Source organism: Grampus griseus (genome assembly GCF_964374135.1).
Source record: "Grampus griseus genome assembly, chromosome: X".
In the NCBI taxonomy this organism is placed as follows: Eukaryota; Metazoa; Chordata; class Mammalia; order Artiodactyla; family Delphinidae; genus Grampus; species Grampus griseus.
Window position 1 is genome coordinate 54,286,429 of NC_138999.1, and position 20,954 is coordinate 54,307,382.

General features: G+C 38.9%; 1 protein-coding gene across 1 annotated transcript in view; it reads right to left on the bottom strand.

Moving 5' to 3' along the window:
• Positions 1-396: 396 nt before the first annotated feature.
• Positions 397-20,954, bottom strand: part of VSIG4 (V-set and immunoglobulin domain containing 4) — a 29,961-nt gene continuing 9,403 nt past the window's right edge. Inside the window, exons 4-8 of the mRNA XM_082681588.1 lie at positions 4,719-4,781; positions 4,106-4,183; positions 3,673-3,777; positions 1,426-1,447; positions 397-1,086 (exon numbers count right to left, since the gene is read on the bottom strand). Coding sequence (XP_082537714.1) covers positions 849-1,086; positions 1,426-1,447; positions 3,673-3,777; positions 4,106-4,183; positions 4,719-4,781 — 506 coding nt within the window. The 3' untranslated portion in view covers positions 397-848. The remainder of the gene's footprint in view (positions 1,087-1,425; positions 1,448-3,672; positions 3,778-4,105; positions 4,184-4,718; positions 4,782-20,954) is intronic.

A 20,954-nucleotide genomic window follows, 5' to 3' on the forward strand; every position in this document is an offset into this window, starting at 1 on the left:
TACTTTGGAGAAAGGGGGATCTCTTTATCTCTGCACCCACAGTCCGCTTTTTTAGGTTTCCAATTGACCTGGGAAGAGTCACCCAGGTGGAGCTGGCAGGATGATTAAAAAGGGAATAGAAAGAAGTTGAGTACTGTTTTACCAAATGTTCATTGTGTTCCAGTGAGCTCACTGCTGAAATGAGGTAAGGGTAGCATAGGTGGGAAGAAGGAAAAAACAAAAAAGCGAAGGTGCTATCCATACTCCCAGGGCCCCAACCATCTCAACTAGTCTCACTTTAATCACACTTGGTAGGTCCTTGAGAGAGGACCAATATGACCAAAGTTGCTGTTATGTTTAGATATTTATTGAGCATCAGAAGATACCAGAGCACTAGACTCACAGTACAGGAGCAGAACTGAACCCTGGCCTCTTACATGACAATCTCAATTAAAAGCTATCTGGCACTAGAGAAAAGGAAGTGATCCTAAACCTAACTGGTTCCCTGAGCTGCCAGAGCTGAGCCTCCCTCTGGTCATTCAGTGGTAAGAGGCCAAAGTTGACTGGTGTCTGGATGCATGATGACCAAGTCCTAGTGGTATAGGCACTTCCCTCTGGTGTTTGGAGTGAAACAATGGAAACTCCAGGCAGGGACACTAGAAGGGCCTAAGGCATGATCCAGCAGCAGGCTTGCTTGAGGTGCATATGGTAACTTCTTAGGCAAAGCCATTCACTCTTAGCAACCCCAGTGTTGGCAAGGAAGACACTTTGGACTATCCAGGAATAAAGATAGCAGGGAAAGGGGCCATGCAGAATGCCAGGGATGAATAGGCAATTATGTCAACAGACTTTGGCCCAGTAGGACATTTTTAGCAGCTGCTCTTGCCCTTGGTGACCAGAAGCTCATAATCTGGGGGAACCGTGTGCAGCAGGCGAGCATAGTCACCGTTGATCTGGGCGATGATCTGGTACTCCTGGCCCAGGCAAGGTTCATCAGAGTAGTCGTTGTCCAGTGTCTGGGAAGCTGGCTCTTCACTGGAGCAGCCACTTGTGAAGATGGCCACCCTCATGGTTTCACCAGAGTCACTGGCCTCCCCGGCATGCACCCTGTGTTCCAAGAGCCCACCATCCATGAGAAGAAACTTGAATCTGGTACCCTGGTTTCCCACTTTTCTGCCCCAATTCTTGCCAACTGACCCTCAGGCACTTGCCACCCAGGGATTCTGGGAATGGAGGGCTAGAGGACCTGAATTATTTTGTGTGTTCAATAGGCCAGGACAGTACCACAGAAGATGATTCAGAGAGGGAAGAAAGTTGTGCCCTGACCCTGAAGGCCTCTGGGCTTAAGATTGGGCCTGTGCCAAACCCCCTTTCCTCTATGCCAGTGACGAACAAAATCGAGGGCAAGGAATGGGTCAGAAGATAAAAGAAGAGAGGTTATCTTACCTGACCACTTCACAGACATGCTCTGGAAAAAAAGGAAGAATCAAGTCAGAAGTCTCCATGGGGAGTGAGTAAGAGCCAAGCATGAGTACTTGTCAAAAGGTAAGGGAAGGGGAGACAGAAAGGGGGATCTCAATATGTCTCAGCCTTCCAACAAATAGGAGCTGTTGGGAAGGTGAGTTGAAATACAGGGATGCAGATTTATCAGGGAAATGAAAAGGAAGCACACTTTATCACTGTCATCTTTGACTGACTCTGGACATTGGGCTGGAGCATTTGCTTGGTATGGTGTGGGGAGGGACACTGGAACTGGATCCACTCTCCACCCAGGAATCTTGCCAAAGATCCCCAGGCAGTCCTTGTGAGAAACTTGGCAGCCATCCAGAGCCCAGGTAAAAGGGTCTGAATTAGTCTGATGTCTGGGACTTTGGTTTGAGCCATTCCCAAATTCACTTATCCCCACCCTGCACCCAGGAAAGATCTTGGAATAAGTCACCATTGCCCCCTAGTGTCAGTGGAGGAGAAGTATCTACATTCCATGCAGGCTTAAAGGCTCTAGCCTAGTACAAAGATAGATATCTCTTGGTACTGCCCTCTAGGAGCTTGTAATCTTTCGGAGATGCAACAGGGAATGCATACATTAAACCACAACAAAGCAAACACGGCATGCTGCAGCAATTTTCCTTTGTGATAGAGCCCTGTATTTCCATGTCTTACCTCCCCAGTTGGCCTGGCAGCTCCTATATTGTAGGGTCTTTTTCATTTTTATATGCCTAATGCATGGTACATAGTAGGCACTCAATAACTACATGTTAAATTGGATTGATGCCCTAAGGCTGTCTCCCTTATAGAGAGGTAGAAAGCAGGAATTCTGGGAAGGTAATCCAGGAAGGAAAAATTATAAAGGCATGAGGTGTGTGGCCAATTTGCCTGCTTGACTCCAGTGTCTGGAAATGAAAATAAGTATAAAGGCATGGTGGGGATTGACAAGATAGGCCAGAGCCACATTATAGAGGGCTTTGAATAGAATGCTACATTTTGACCTCTACCCCCTGAGTCATGAGGAACCCTGGACTGTTTTTGAAAGTAAAATAATCATATGATTACAGTTTATATCCAGTCTCATTGAGACTATAATGAATGTTTTCCTTTTAGTACTCCTGGGATTTGTGACCACTTGAGATATCTCCACATCCAAGTTTAGCCTCATGGGTCGTAGCCATGGCAGTTGGCCAAGACCAGAGCTTACACTTGAGACCCAGGAAAAGGAAACACTCAAGGCTCCCTTCTCCTTTTTGGTTGGAGAGACCCATGGTAGAAACCAGACTATTTGGGAGTAAGAGCTACTACAAACGAAGAGACACACAAATGCTAGTTAAAATAGCTAGTGCAACAGGAACTGAAGTGCAGTTAGGTTTTACTTATAAATCAACATTCAAATTCTTTTTCCTCCTCTGCTGGCAAATAGATGTTAAATGACCCTGACAACTACACTGTAATCATGTCACTCCTCGACTTAAATATTTTTTAGTAATTTTTAATGCAAGGCTTAGAGAAGAAAGTCCAGATTCCTTAACCTGTCATTCAAGACCTATAATCAGGAATAAGCTTTCCTTTTCCCCTGTATTTCTCTATTGCTTGGTTACATGAATTTTCTTTATTGATGACCCCACTCACATTCATATTTCACCATTTTAACCATTTATTCTTGTAGTTTCTCCTTCCTAGACTATTGCTCCCTTTCAAATGGTTTTCATCCTCCAAGGAATGGTCTAAGCCCCACCTCCTTCTGAAATCCCTTGCTAATTACTCTAGCCCTAACTGACTCCCCTGTCCTCTGGATACCTTTAGCACTGATTGTCTTCTCCAGGCTTTGAGTCCATAGCCTTTATAGCTATGTATTGTTATTGATAAACTCCACGCTTCTACCTTGATTCCATTAATCAAATTGTAAGCAACTTGAGGTCAAGGACTGTGACTTCTCCTTCTCTTGAATCCTCATTAGAAAACTCATTACATAGATACTGTACTCAGTTGGGTACCAAAGATTTGTGAATTAACTTTCATAAGTTGTATTGTCATTGTTGCCTTGCAGGTCTGTCTCTATGGACCCCCTACCCTCACTTTCAAACTAGGCTAGGAGCCCTTTGAAGTGCCTAACATAGTGCTTGATACTGAGTTTATGCTCAACTATACTGCTGAATGAATGAATAAATGAGCAAGAGCCACCCAATCATACTTATCACTCACCCTGTTGGGATGTCTTCCGGCAGACCATGATATAAGTCATTGTGGTGACCACAATACAGCAGAAGGAGATGATGAGAATTATGGCAAAGATAGGCAGACCATTTCCTAGGAGGTAAAACAAGACCAAGTGGTATCTGGTTGAAAATGAATCTAGCAACTCCAAGGATCAGTCCAGACCAGCTCACACTTCTTTCTTTTCCATCTTCTCCTAAATTTCTTAGCTAGCCAGAGAGACAAACAAAACCCTAGGCCCATGAGAAAGACTTGAGAGAAGCTAGAGACTCCACGTATAAACAAGTTATTTCAGACCCACTGGTTGATGGCTGATTGGCCTGGGCATTTGAATGACATAGAACATTGTATATAGTGGAAAATTTCAGTTACAAAGTTCACAGCCAAAAGGGAAAGCTAGAAGTCTTAACATTGCCCTTACCTGGCCCAGCACTTGTCTTTCCAACGTAGCCATCCACTTCAGTGATCCAGCCCTGGGATGAGTTCACTGTGGATGTTGCTATGATAACAAGTGTGTTAGGGTTAGAGGCCTCTCTTCCAGCAAGTAACTGTGAGGTGGAGGGTGGCTGCAAAGTCTGAAGTCCTTCTGTGGGTATCTGTGCTAAGCTTTCTGCAATTCCTGACCATGTCACTGACCACTATTACCATAAAGTGAGGTATCTTAGTTTTTCACTGTTTATGATGGGAAGAACGCCAATAGAGGGGAGACAATATACCTAAAGTCCTATAGCAAGTCAGACTAGGAGCAAAGCAGAAGTCACAGTTTTTTCTTTTTTCACTTTTCCCATGGGATTATTCAAATTCTCTCCTTCCTTTTGCCTCAAACATTTTCACGAAGAAGAATATATATATTCATGATTCCACTTCATCATGACCCTTAAATCTTTCTTATTTCCATTTCTTTACTACTAATTTCTTTCCGGAGAACACAATGACCTCTTATTACCCATCTAATGGCATTGGGCCTCCTCTCTTGGCTTCTATGAAGCCATTTCAGACCTTTCCTACTACCGCAGAACCCTAGTAAAACTCACCTTCGAAGGGGGATTGCATGGTTGGAGGTGCCTTAGTCTTGGTCTCGAGTGGCTTTGAGGAATCTACAAGGAAAAGGGAGTCCATTCAAGGGCCCTGGCACCTTTGAGTGAACAGTTGAATGCCTTAGGGAAAATGGGAAGTAAGTTAGGGCCAGTCAGGTCCTTAATTAATCTGGATGGGAAAACATTTTGTTTTAACTAACTTCTGATTGAAATTTAGCTATTCATTCTCTTGAGAGGGTCTTAGAAGGATTACAAAGAAGGTGGGTGTGGTGATGTCAGTAAAAATGGTAGAGTAATGACCTCCAAATATTCACTTCTTCACAAAAGCAATGAAATAACTGAAAAAAATTCATAACTTTTTTCTTTCAGATTTGGGGAAATTAGGCAAAGATTTGCATCAACCCAAGTAGCATTTATGGAAGAAAAACACCCCAGTCGTGTTAAGAACAGGGAGCTCTGTGGCATTTTAACTTACCCCAACCCTATCACCCTGCCCCAGGCCAGTAGTAGCCTTGAAAATAAACCCCATTCTAGGTGCTGGAGTGGACAGAGCAGATTTAATTCCCAAACAATTGTCATTATTTGACCTGTGTGGTGGTTCCCTGAAAGACCTGACTCAAAAGCCTTATATTTATTGGTCACCCAGTGCTAAAACTGTCCCCAGGGAAGGGATGTATTTATCACACAGCTGCCTGAGGCAAGAGATAATAGTTGAGGTAAACAAGAAACTAGCCAGAAAACTTAAAAGAAAAAAAAGTAATTAGATGTTCATAGAGACTTTGAAAATCTCTGACACATTCCTGGTAATCTAGAAGACCACAGACATGCCTAGGGTTTTGTGCATGTTCAGGAAAGACATGAGAACATCATAAGTTCTTTCCTCTGGCTAGCCTTGAGGCTCTGCATTAGCAGGAAGTGAAGGCTACAGCACAGTTATAAACTTCCTGGGTAAGTGTTGAAGACATAGTTCAAAAGGCAACAGAGCCCTGGGAGTTTTAGTGGTTCTAAGTATTTAAGGAGATATCTACCCAATCAGTAGCTGACCACTAAGCTACCAAGCAGAGACTTCAGTGGCAATCCATGACAAAGAATACAAGAGACTACTTAAAATTATCTTAGAAAAGTTACTGAACAAACAAACAGTAACTAGTACAAAAAGCAGTGCCAAAAACAAGCCCTGGAGAGAGAAAGGGAGAGTCAGATTTCTAGATTTGCCATATTATATTATTTAAAAAGTCAAATTTTCAACAAAAATATAAGATATACAAAGAAACTAGAAAGTAGAGCCCATAAACATATAAAAAAGCAATGAATACAAACCATCCCTGAGGAAGCAGAGATACTGGACTTACTAGACAAAGATTTTAAATCAACTAAATTTGTTAAAAAAGAAATAAACCAAAGGAAAGATTGTGCAAAAATCTAAAAGAATGAGGACAATTCAAGCCAAATAACGAATATCAATAAAGAGACAGAATTTATAAAACAGGAACCAACTAGAAATACTAGAGTTGAAAAGTACAATAACTGAAAGGATAAAAATCAATAAAGAGAAGAAAAATTCACTAACGGAGATTAAAGCAGGCAGAAGAAGAATCAGTAAACTTGATAACAATTGAAATTAACCAATTAGAGAAACAGAAAGGAAAGTGAATGAAGAAAAATGAGTAGCACCTCAGAGGTCTGTGGGACACCTTCAAGTGTACCAACATACACATAATGGGAGTTGTAGAAGCAGAGGATAGAAAAGGGTAGACAAAATATTTTAAGATATAATGTCAAAAAACTTTCCAATTTGATGGAAAACAATCTGCAAGTACAAGAAGCTCAATGAACTCCAAGTAGGGAAATATTTTTTAAATTCACACCTAGATACATACTCAAAAGCCAAAGCCAAAGAGAGAATTTTGAAAGCAGCAAGAAAGAAGCAACTCATCATGTACAAGAGATTCTCAGTAAGACTAATGGCTAAGACCATAAAATTCCTAGAAGAAAACATAAGCAGAATACTCTTTGACATAAATAATAGCAGTATTATTTTAGATCTGTCTCCTAAAGAAAAGAAAGCAAAAATAAACAAATGGGAACTAATTAAACTTAAAGGCTTTTGCACAGCTAAAGAATCCATCAACAAAACAAAAAGACTGCCTACTGAATGGGAGAAAATATATGCATAATATGAATGATAAAGTGTTAATGCCAAAAATACATAGATAGCTCATGTAACTCAATATCAAAAAATAAAAACAAAAAACCCATTGGCTTAGTTTTGTTTTTATTTCCCTTTCTCTAGGAGGTGGGTCAAAAAGGATTTTGCTGTGATTTTTGTCACAGAGTGTTCTGCCTATGTTTTCCTCTAAGAGTTTGATGGTGTCTGTCCTTACATTTAGGTCTTTAATCCGTTTTGAGTTAATTTTTTTGTATGGTGTTAGGAAGTGTTCTAATTTCAGTCTTTTACATGTAGCTGTCCAGTTTTACCAGCACCACTTATTGAAGAGGCTGTCTTTTCTCTACTGCATATTCTTGCATCCTTTATCAAAGATAAGGTGACCATATGTGTGTGGGTTTATCTCTGGGCTTTCTTTCCTGTTACATTGATCTATATTTCTGTTTCTGAGCCAGTACCATACTGTCTTGATTACTGTAGCTTTGTAGTATAGTCTGAATTCCGGGAGCCTGATTCCTCCAGACCTGTTTCTCTTTCCCAAGATTGCTTTGGCTATTCAGCGTCTTGTGTGTTTCCATGCAAGTTGTGAAGTTTTTTGTTCTAGTTCTGTGAAAAATGCCATTGGTAATTTGATAGGAATTGCACTGAATGTGTAGATTGCTTTGCGCAGTAGACTAATTTTCACAATGTTGATTCTTCCAATCCAAGAACATGGTATATCTCTCCATCTCCTTGTATCATCTTTAATTTCTTTCATCAGTGTTTTATAATTTTCTGCATACAGGTTTTTTGTTTCCTTTCGTAGGTTTGTTCCTAGATATTTTATTCTTTTTGTTACAATGGAAATAAAAACAAAAATAGACAAATGGGACCTAATGAAACTTCAAAGCTTTTGCACAGCAAAGGAAACCATAAACAAGACCAAAAGACAACCCTCAGAATGGGAGAAAATATTTGCAAATGAAGCAACTGACAAAGGATTAATCTCCAAAATTTACAAGCAGCTCATGCAGCTCAATACGAAAAAAATGAACAACCCAATCCAAAAATGGGTGGAAGACCTAAATAGACATTTCTCCAAAGAAAATATACAGATTGCCAACAGACACATGAAGGAATGCTCAACATCATTAATCATTAGAGAAATGCAAGTCAAAGCTACAATGAGATATCACCTCACACCAGTCAGAATAGCCATCATCAAAAAATCTACAAACAATAAATGCTGGAGAGGGTGTGGAGAAAAGCGTACCCTCTTGCACTGTTGGTGGGAATGTAATTTGATATAGCCACTATGGAGAACAGTATGGAGGTTCCTTAAAAACTACAAACAGAACTACCATACGACCCAGCAATCCCACTACTGGGCATGTACGCTGAGAAAACCATAATTCAAAAAGAGTCATGTACCAAAATGTTCATTGCAGCTCTATTTACAATAGCCAGGACATGGAAGCAACCTAAGTGTGCATCAACAGATGAATGGATAAAGAAGATGTGGCACATATATACAATGGAGTATTACTCAGCCATAAAAAGAAACAAAAATGAGTTATTTGTAGTGAGGTGCATGGATGTAGAGACTGTCATACAGAGTGAAGTAAGTCAGAAAGCAAAAGACAAATACCGTATGCTAACACATATATATGGAATTTAAGAAAAAAATGTCATGAAGAACCTAGGGGTAAGACAGCAATAAAGACACAGACCTACTAGAGAATGGACTTGAGGGTATGGGGAGGGGGAAGGGTGAACTGTGACAGGGCAAGAGAGAGGCATGGACATATATACGCTAACAAACGTAAGGTAGATAGCTAGTGGGAAGCAGCCGCATGGCACAGGGATATCAGCTTGGTGCTTTGTGACCGCCTGGAGGGGTGGGATAGGGAGGGTGGGAGGGAGGGAGATGCAAGAGGGAAGAGACATGGGAACATATGTATATGTATAACTGATTCACTTTGTTATAAAGCAGAAACCAACACACCATTGTAAAGCAAATATACCCCAATAGAGATGTTAAAAAAGAAAGATACATGCACCCCCATGTTTATTGCAGCATCATTTACAATTGCCAAGACATGGAAAGAACCTAAATGTCCATCAACAGATAAATGGATTAAATAAGACGTGAGAAGAATGGAATGACATAGAAACAAAGTTTTTATATGCTATTGAAATTAAGTTGACATGAATTCCACCTAGATTATAGTAAATTAAGAATTAATGGTAATCCCCATAGTAACCACCAAGAAAATAACCAAAAATATATATGGAAGAAACAACAGAGGAACTACATAGTACACTATATTATATTTATTTACTACCAAAGACAGAAGTAATGAAGGAATAAAGGAATGAGAAAAGACAATATATATAGCAAGCTGGCAGACATAAACCCTACCTTACCAGCATTTACATTAAATGTAAATAGCTTAAATTCTCAAATTTAGAGACTGGCAGAATGGATAACAAAACACAATTCAACTATAAGCTATGTATATGTATGATTCAAAAGACACAAATAGTTTGTAAGTAAAAGAATGGAAAAAATATGCCATGCAAATAGTAACCAAAATAGAGCTGGAGTAGCTATACTAATATCAAACAAAATAGACTTAAAACCAAAAAGTGTTATTAGAGAAAGAGAATCACATTTTATAATTATAAAAGGATCAATCAATCATAAGACACTACAATTATAAATATATATGCTCTTAACAACAGAGCCCCAAAACACATGAATCAAACAGTGACTGAATTTTTAGGAGAAATAGACAATTAAACAATAATAGCTTGAGATTCGAATACTACACTTTGAAGTTTAGATAGAACAATTAGAAAAAAGATGAACAAGGACATCATAGAACTGAACAATACTGTTAACCAATGGACCTAACAGACAGATACAGAACACTCTACAAAGCAACGGAATACACTTACTTTTCAAGTACGTATGGAACATTATCCAGAATAGACCATATGTTAGGCCATAAAATAAGTCTCAATAAACTTGAAACAATTGTAATAATGCATCACAATAAAATAAAATTAGAAACAAATAACAGAAGGAAATTAGGGAGATTAAAAAATATGTGGAGATTAAATAACATACTTCTAAATAACCAGTGGGTTAAATAAGAAGTCATTAGGAAATTAGAAAATACTTTCAGATGATTGAAGATAAAAACACAGCATACCAAAACTTATTGGATGCAGTGAAAACAGTACTCAGGGTTCAGATGTAAATACCTACATCAGAGAATAAGAAAGGTTTCTGATAATAATTTAATCTTCCACCTTAAAAATAAAATTAAAAATAGAAGAGAAAACTAAACAGAAAACAAAGCAGATGGAAGAAAATAAATATTTAGCAGAGATAAATTAAATAGAAAATAGAAATCGATAGAGAAAATCAACAAAACCAAAATCTGGTTGTTGAAAAAGATCAATGCAATTGGCAAGCCTTTAGCAAGACCAACCTACAAAAGAAAGAGAGAGAGAGAGAGAGAGAGAGAGAGAGAGAGAGAGAGAGAGAGAGAGAAAGAAAGAAAGAAAGAAAGAAAGAAAGAAAGAAAGAAAGAAAGAAAGAAAGAAAGAAAGAAAGAAAGAAAGAAAGAAAGAAGAAAAAAGAAAAAAAGCAGGTTCAAATTATTAAAATCTTTGATGAAAATGGGGACATATCTACTAACTTTGTAGAAGTAAACAGAATGACAAGGGAATACTATGAACAACCATATGACAGTGGATTAACTAAGATATAAACAACAAATTCCTAGAAATGCACAATCTACTGAAAGTGACTAAAGAAGAAATAGAAAATCAGAATAGGCAGAACTTTAACAAGTAAAAAGGTTGGATTGCTAATCAAACAACTTCAGATAAAGCAAAGGCTAGGCCCAGGTGGCTTCTCTGGTGATTTCTATAAAGGTGTTTTTTTTTTTTTTAAAGGCAACTCTTCACTAATTCTTTCAAAAAGTAGATGTGGTAACACCTTCAAACTCAGTATATGAGACCAGTATTATCATGATACAAAAGCATAGAATGACATCAAAACAAAAGAAAACTAAGAACCAATATCCCTTATGAATATAGATGCAAAACTCCATAACAAAATACTAGCAAACCAAATCCAGCAGCATATTAAAAGGATTGTGCACCATGATTAATTTATCCCAGGAATGCAAGATTGGCTCAATATTTGAAAATGAGTCAAGGTAATGCAGTCTCTTAATAGAATAAGGACTAAAAGAAACACAAAATCATCTCAATAGACACAGAAAATGAACTTGACACAATCCAATTAACTTTTCATTATAAAAACACTCAACAAGCTAGGAAAAAAAGAAGTGGTCTCAAACCAATAAAGGGCATCTACGAAAATAAAGGCATCTATCATCATAATGGTGAAAGAAAGAATATTTTCCTGTAATATCAGAAACAAGTCAATTATTTCCATTCTTTCCATGCTTATTCACCATTGTACTGTAGATACTGGCCAGGAAAATTATGCCAGAATAAGAAATAAAAGGCATCCAAATTGGAAAGAAAGGAATAAAATTATTCCTATTTTCAGATGACAAAATCATATATAGAAAAACCACAAGAATCCACAAAACAGGAGGGAAGATGGTGGAAGAGTAAGTCGCAGAGATCACCTTCCTCCCCTACAGATACAGCAGAAATACATCTATACGTGGAACAACTTCTACAGAACACCTACTGAATGCTGGCAGAAGACCTCAGACCTCCCAAAAGGGAAGAAAGTCCCCACGTACATGGGTAGGGCAAAAGAAAAAACAGAGACAAAAGGACAGGGATGAGACCTGCACCAGTGGGAGGGAGCCGTGAAGGAGGAAAGGTTTCCACACACTAGAAGCCCCTTCACGGGCGGAGACTGTGTGTGGCGGAGGGGGGGAGCTTCGGAGCTGTGGAGGAGAGCACAGCAACAAGGGTGCGGAGGGCAAAGCGGAGAGATTCCCGCACAGAGGATCGGTGCCGACCGGCACTCACCAGCCCGAGAGGCTGGTCTGCTCACCCACCGGGATGGGTGGGGCTGGGAGCTGAGGCTTGGGCTTCGGTCAGAGCGCAGGGAGAGGACTGGGGTTGGCAGCGTGAACACAGCCTGCAGGGGGTTAGTGCACCATGGCTAGCCAGGAGGGAGTCCGGGGAAAAGTCTGGACCTGCCGAAGAGGCAAGAGATTTTTTCTTCTCTCTTTGTTTCCTGGTGTTCGCGGAGAGTGGATTAAGAGCACTGCTTAAAGGAGCTCCAGAGACGGGTGTGAGTCACGGATAAAAGTGCGGACCCCAGAGACGGGCATGAGATACTAAGGATGCTGCTGCCGCCACCAAGAAGCCTGTGGGCGAGCACAGGTCACTATCCACACCCCCTTCCGGGGAGCCTGTGCAGCCCACCACTGCCGGGGTCCCGGGATCCAGGGACAAATTCCCAGGGGGAGCACACAGCACGCCTCGGACTGGTGCAGCGTTACGCCGGCCTCTGCCACCGCAGGCTCTCCCCGCACTCCATGACCATCACCCGCCCTGGCCTGAGTGAGCCAGAGTCCCCGAATCAGCGGCTCCTTTAACCCCGTCCTGTCTGAGTGAAGAACAGACGCCCTCCGGCGACCTACACGCAGAGGAGGGGCCAAATCCAAAGCTGAGCCCCAGGGAGCTGTGAGAACAAAGAAGATAAAGGGAAATCTCTCCCAGAAGCCTCAGAAGCCGTGGATTAAAGCTCCACAATCAACTTGATGTACCCTGCATCTGTGGAATACATGAATAGACAACGAATCATCCCAAATTGAGGAGGTGGACTTTGAGAGCAAGAATTATGATTTTTTCGCCTTTTCCTTTTTCTGTGAGTGTGCATGTGTATGCTTCTGTGTGAGATTTTGTCTGTATAGCTTTGCTTCCACCATTTGTCCCAGGGTTCTATGCATCCGTTTTTTTTTTCAAAAATAATTATTTTTTATTTTAATAACTTTATTTTATTTTACTTTATCTTCTTTCTTTCTTCCTTTCTGTCTTTCTATCTTTCCTTCTTACCCTCCTTTAGACAACAAATCATCCCAAACTGAGGAGGTGGACTTTGAGAGCAAGTTTTATGATATTTTCCCCTTTTCCTCTTTTTGTGAGTGTGTATGTGTATGCTTCTGTGTGAGATTTTGTCTGTATAGCTTTGCTTCCACCATTTGTCCTACGGTTCTATCTGTCCGTTTTTTAAAAAATTATTTTTCTTAATAATTATTTTGTATTTTAATAACTTTATTATATTTTATCTTATTTTATTTGATTTTACTTTATTTTATTTCTTTATTTCTTTTTTTATCCTTCCCTCCTTCCTTTCTTCCTCCCTCCCTCCCTCCTTTCTTTCTCTCTTTCCTCCTTTCTTTCTACTTCTACTAATTAGTTTTTTCTACTTTTTCTCCCTTTTATTCTGAGCTGCGTGGATGAAAGGCTCTTGGTGCTGCAACCTGGAGTCAGTGCTGTGCCTCTGAGGTGGGAGAGCCAACTTCAGGACACTAGTCCACAAGAGACCACCCAGCTCCACATAGTATCAAACAGCGAAAATCTCCCAGACATCCCCATCTCAACACCAGCACACAGCTTCACTCAACAACCAGCAAACTACAGTGCTGGAAACCCTATGCCAAACAACTAGCAAGACAGGAACACAATCCCACCCATTAGCAGAGAGGCTGCCTAACATCACAATAAGTGCACAGACACCCCAAAGCACCCCACCAGACGTGGACCTACCCAGCAAAAAGAAAAGATCCAGCTTCATCCACCAGAACACAGGCACTAGTCCCCTCCACCAGGAAGCCTACTCAACCCACTGAACCAACCTTAGCCACTGGAGAGAGACACCAATAACAGCGGGAACTATGAACCTGCAGCCTGCAAAGAGGAGACCCCAAACACAGTAAGATACCAAAATGAGAAGACAGAGGAAAACACAGCAGATGAAGGAGCAAGATAAAAACCCACCAGAGCTAACAAATAAAGAGGAAATGGGCAGTCTACCTGAAAAACAATTCAGAATAATGATAGTAAAGATGATCCAAAATCTTGGAAATAGAATAGACAAAATGCAAGAAACATTTAATAAGGACCTAGAAGAACTAAAGATGAAACAAACAATGATGAACAACACAATAAACGAAATAAAAAATACTCTAGATGGGATCAATAGCAGAATAACTGAGGCAGAAGAATGGATAAGTGACATGGAAGACAAAATAGTGGGAAAAAAATTGTGCAGAGCAGAATAAAGAAAACAGAATGAAAAGACCTAAGGACAGTCGCAGAGACTTCTGGGACAATATTAAACGTACCAACATTCGAATTATATGGGTTCCAGAAGAAGAAGAGGAAAAGAAAGGGACTGAGAAAATATTTGAAGAGATTGTAGTTGAAAACTTCCCTAATATGGGAAAGGAAATAGTTAATCAAGTCCAGGAAGCACAGAGAGTCCCATAAAGGATAAATCCAAGGAGAAATATGTCAAGACACATTTAATCAAACTGTCAAAATTTAAATACAAAGAAAACATATTAAAAGCAGCAAGGGAAAAATAACACATAAGGGAATCCCCATAAGGTTAACTGCTGATCTTTTAGCAGAAGCTCTGCAAGCCAGAAGGGAGTGGCAGGACATATTTAAAGTGATGAAGGAGAAAAACCTGCAACCAAGATTACTCTACACAGCAAGGATCTCATTCAGTTTTGATGGAGAAATGAAAACCTGTACAGACAAGCAAAAGCTGAGAGAGGTCAGCACCACCAAACCAGCTTTAAACCAAATGCTAAAGGAACTTCTCTAGGCAGGAAACATAAGAGAAGGAAAAGACCTATAATAACAAACCCAAAACAATTAATAAAATGGGAATAGGAACATACATATCTATAATTACCTTAAATATAAAAGGACTAAATGATCCCACCAAAAGACACAGAATGGCTGAATGGATACAGAAACAAGACCCATATATTTGCTGTCTACAAGAGACCCACTTCAGACCTACAGACACATACAGCCTGAAAGTTAGGAGATGGAAAAAGTTATTCCATGCAAATGGAAACCACAAGAAGGCTAGAGTAGCAATTCTCATATAAGACAAAATAGACTTTAAAATAAAGACTATTAGAAGGGAGAAAGAAGGACACTACATACTGATCAAAGGATCGATCCAAGAAGAAGATATAACAAGTGTAAATATTTATACACCCAACATAGGAGCACCTCAATACATCAGGCAAATACTAACAGCCATAAAAGGAGAAATTGACAGTAACACATTCATAGGAAGGGATTTTAACACCCCACTTTCACCAATGGACAGATCATCCAAAATGAAAACAAATAAGGAAACACAAGCTTTAAATGATACTTTAAGCAAGATGGACTTAATTTATATTTATAGGACAGTCCATCCACAAACAACAGAATACACATTTTTCTCAAGTGCTCATGGACCATTCTCCTGGGTAGATCATATCTTGGGTCACAAATCAAGCCTTGGTATATTTGAGAAAATTGAAATTTTATCAAGTATCTTTTCCAACCACAATGCTATGAGACTAGATATCAATTACAGGAAAAGATCTGTAAAGAATACAAACACATAGAGGCTTAACAATACACTACTTAATAACGAAGTGATCACTGAAGAAATCAAAGAGGAAATCAAAAAAATACCTAGAAACAAATGACAATGGAGACACGATGACCCAAAACCTACGGGTTGCAGCAAAAGCAGTTCTAAGAGGGAAGTTTATAGCACTACAATCCTACCTTAAGAAACAGGAAACATCTCGAATAAGCAGCCTAACCTTGCACCTAAACCAGTTAGAGAAAGAAGAACAAAAGAACCCCAAAGTTACCAGAAGGAAAGAAAGCATAAAACCAGATCAGAAATAAATGAAAAAGAAATGAAGGAAATGATAGCAAAGATCAATAAAACTAAAAGCTGGTTCTTTGAGAAGATAAACAAAATTGATAAACCATTAGCCAGACTCATCATGAAAAAAAGGGAGAAGACTCAAATCAATACAATTAGAAATGAAAAAGGGCAAGTAACAACGGACACTTCACAAATACAAAAGATCATGAGAGATTACTACAAACAACTCTATGCCAATATAATGGACAACCTGGAAGAAATGGACAAATTCTTAGAAATGCACGACCTGCCAAGACTGAATCAGGCAGAAATAGAAAATATGAACAGACCAATCACAAGCACTGAAGTTGAAACTGTGATTAAAAATCTTCCAACAAACAAAAGCCCTGGACCAGATGGCTTCACAGGCGAATCCCATCAAACATTTAGAGAAGAGCTAAGACCTATCCTTCTCAAACTCTTCCAAAATATAGCAGAGGGAGGAACACTCCCAAACTCATTCTACGAGGCCACTGTCACCTTGATACCAAAACCAGAAAAGGATGTCACAAAGAAAGAGAACTAGAGGCCAATATCACTGATGAACATCGATGCACAAATCCTCTACAAAATACTATCAAAGAGAATCCAACAGCACGTTGAAAGGATCATACACCATGATCAAGTGGGGTTTATTCCAGGAATGCAAGGATTCTTCAATATACGCAAATCAATCAATACGCAAACAATATGGTGTATGTGATACACCACATTAACAAACTGAAGGAGAAAAACCATATGATCATCTCAAGAGATGCAGAGAAAGCTTTTGACAAAATTCAACACCCATTTATGATAAAAACCCTGCAAAATGTAGGCATAGAGTGAACTTTCCTCAACATAATAAAGGCCATATATGACAAACCCACAGCCAACATCGTCCTCGATGGTGAAAACCTGAAAGAATTTCCACTAAGATCAGTAACAAGACAAGGTGGTCCACTCTCACCACTCATATTCAATAAAATTTTGGAAGTTTTAGCCACTGCAATCAGAGAAGAAAAAGAAATAAAAGGAATCCACATTGGAAAAGAAGAAGTAAAGCTGTCACTGTTTGTAGATGACATGATACTATACATAGAGAATCCTAAAGATGCTACCAGAAAACTACTAGAGCTAATCAATGAATTTGGTAAAGTAGCAGGATACCAAATTAATGCACAGAAATCGCTGGCATTCCTATGCCAGGAATAGGATGAAAAATGATTTTTCATCACTAATGATGAAAAATCTGAAAGTGAAATCAAGAAAACACTCCCATTTATCATTGCAACAAAAAGAATAAAATATCTAGGAATAAACCTACCTGAGGAGACAAAAGACCTGTATGCAGAAAAGTATAAGACACTGATGAAAGAAATTAAAGATGATACAAATAGATGGAGAGATATACCATGTTCTTGGATTGAAAGAATCAACACTGTGAAAATGGCTCTACTACCCAAAGCAATCTACAGATACAATGCAATCCCTATCAAACTACCACTGGCATTTTTCACAGAACTAGAACAAAAAAATTCACAATTTGTATGGAAACACAAAAAACTCCGAATAGCCAAAGCAATCTTGAGAACGAAAAATGGATCTGGAGGAATCCGGCTCCCTGACTTTAGACTATACTAGAAAGCTACAGTAATCAAGACAGTATGGTACTGGCACAAAAACAGAAAGATAGTTCAGTGGAACAGGATAGAAAGCCCAGAGATAAACCCACACACATATGGTCACCTTATCTTTGATAAAGGAGGCAGGAATGTACAGTGGAGAAAGGACAGCCTCTTCAATAAGTGGTTCCGGGAAAACTGAACAGGTACATGTAAAAGTATGAGATTAGATCACTCCCTAACACCATACACAAATATAAACTCAAAATGGATTAAAGAACTAAATGTAAGGCCAGAAACTATCAAACTCTTAGAGGAAAACATAGGCAGAACACTGTATGACATAAATCACAGCAAGATCCATTTTGACCCACCTCCTAGAGAAATGGAAATAAAAACAAAAATAAACAAATGGGACCTAATGAAACTTCAAAGCTTTTGCACAGCAAAGGAAACCTTAAACAAGACCAAAAGACAACCCTCAAAATGGGAGAAAATATTTGCTAATGAAGCAACTGACAAAGGATTAATTTCCAAAATTTATAAGCAGCTCATACAGCTCAATAACAAAAAAACAAGCAACCCAATCCAAAAATGGGCAGAAGACCTAAATAGACATTTCTCCAAAGAAGATATACAGACTGTCAACAAAAACATGAACGAATGGTCAACATCATTAATCATTAGAGGAATGCAAATCAAAACTACAATGAAATATCATGTCACACAAGTCAGAATGGCCATCATCAAAATATCTAGAAACAATAAATTCTGGAGAGGGTGTGGAGGAAAGGGAACACTCTTGCACTACTGGTGGGAATGTGAATTGTTATAGCCACTATGGAAAACAGTATGGATGTTCCTTAAAAAACTACAAATAGAACTACCATATGACCCAGCAATCCCACTACTGGGCATATACCCTGAGAAAACCATAATTCAAAAAGAGTCATGTACCAAAATGTTCATTGCAGCTCTATTTACAATAGCCCGGAGATGGAAACAACCTAAGTGCCCATCATCGGATGAATGGATAAAAAAGATGTGGCACATATATACAATGGAATATTACTCAGCCATAAAAAGAAACGAAATTGAGCTATTTGTAATGAGGTGGATAGACCTAGAGTCTGTCATACAGAGTGAAGTAAGTCAGAAAGAAAAAGACAAATACCGTATGCTAACACATATATATGGAATTTAAGAAAAAAATGTCATGAAGAACCTAGGGGTAAAGCAGGAATAAAGACGCAGACCTCTTAGAGAACAGACTTGAGGTTATGGGGAGGGGGAAGGGTGAGCTGTGACAGGGCGAGAGAGAGTCATGGGCATATACACACTAACAAACGCAGTAAGGTAGATAGCTAGTGGGAAGCAGCCGCATGGCACAGGGATATTGGCTCGGTGCTTTGTGACAGCCTGGAGGGGTGGGATGGGGAGGGTGGGAGGGAGGGAGACGCAACAGGGAAGACATATGGGAACATATGTTTATGTATGACTGATTCACTTTGTTGTAAAGCAGAAGCTAGCACACCATTGTAAAGCAATTATACCCCAATAAAGATGTTAAAAAAAATAAAAAAAATAAAAAATAAATAAAAAATAAAAATAAACAAAAAACAAAAAGAGTCATGTACCAAAATGTTCATTGCAGCTCTATTTACAATAGTCAGGAGATGGAAGCAACCTAAGTGTCCATCGACAGGTAAATGGATAAAGAAAATGTGGCACATATATACAATGGAATATTACTCAGCCATAAAATGAAACGAAATTGAGCTATTTGTCATGAGGTGGCTAGACCTAGAGTCTGTCATACAGAGTGAAGTAAGTCCGAACGAGAAAGACAAGTACCGTATGCTAACACATATATATGGAATTTAAGAAAAAATAATATCATGAAGAACCTTGGGGTAAGACAGGAATAAAGACACAGACCTACTAGAACATGGACTTGAGGATATGGGGAGGGGGAAGGGTAAGCTGTGACAAAGCGAGAGAGAGGCATGGACATATATACACTACCAAACGTAAGGTAGATAACTAGTGGGAAGCAGCCGCATATCACAGGGAGATCAACTCGGTGCTTTGTGACCGCCTGGAGGGGTGGGATAGGGAGGGTGGGAGGGAGGGAGATGCAAGAGATATGGGAACGTATGTATATGTATAACTGATTCACTTTGTTATAAAGCAGAAACCAACACACCATTGTAAAGCAATTATACTCCAAGAAAGATGTAATATGTATAAATAAATATATAAATAAATAAATAAGTATATATATATATATATATATATATGTAAAGAAATTATGCCTCCTATAAACAAGAAACCAAAGTGGTTATCTAGGGGTCTGGTTTTCAATGTTTTATATAAAAAAAATGAATCTGCAAAACAATGATTAGAGCTAATAAATGAGTTTAGCAAGATTGCAGGATATAAGTTCAATATACAAATATCTGTTGTATTTCTGTATGCTAGCAATGAACAATCCAAAATTAAATTTAAGAAAATAATTTTAGAATAAAAGCCTCCCAAATTGGAATGGAAGAAGTAAAATTTTCACTATTTGAAGATAGACGTGATACTATATAAAGACAAACCTAAAGACCACCAAAAGTCTTTTAAAACTAATAAATGAATTCAGTAAAATAACAGGACACAAAATCAATATACAGAAATTTGTGGCATTTCTACATACTAATAATGAACTATCAGAAAGACAAATGAAGAAAATAATCCAATTTATAGTTGTATCAAAAATGTAAAATACTTAGGAAAAAATTTAACCAAGATGGTGAAAGACCTGTACACTGAAAACTGTAAGACACTGATGAAAGAAATTGAAGACATAAATAATTGGAGAGATATCGCATTTTTATTGATTGGAAGAAGTAGTATTGCTAAAATGTCTATACTATCCAAAACAATCTACAGATTTGATGCAATCCTTGTCCCAATTCCAATGGCATATTTCCCAGAACTAAAACAAATAATTCTAAAATTTGTGTGGAACCACAAAAAATGCAGAATAACCTAAAACAATCTTGAGGAAGAACAAAGCTGGAGGCATCACAGTCCCTGATTCCAAACTATACTACAAAGCTGTAGTAATCAAGAGTATGTTGCTGGCACAAAGACAGACACACAGATCAATGGAACAAAATTGAGAGCCCATAAATAAACTCACACTTATATGGACAATTAATTTATGACAAAGGAGCAAAGATGTGAATAAAGATATCTTGGGTTTTGGAGATTTGGAAGTGATGACTCTAGTTTACAAAGTTATGTTGTGCTAAATAGGGAGAGACAGCCAGTGAAAACTACCGTTTTTAGTAGGTTGGTAGTGGCCATAGGAGAGAGGTGGTGTGGCAGATGAAGAAAACGTTTATTTTTTATTATTTTTAATTTTTTTGTGGAACGCGGGCCTCTCACTGTTGTGGCCTCTCCCATTGCGGAGCACAGGCTCCGGAAGCGCAGGCTCAGCAGCCATGGCTCACAGGCCCAGCCGCTCC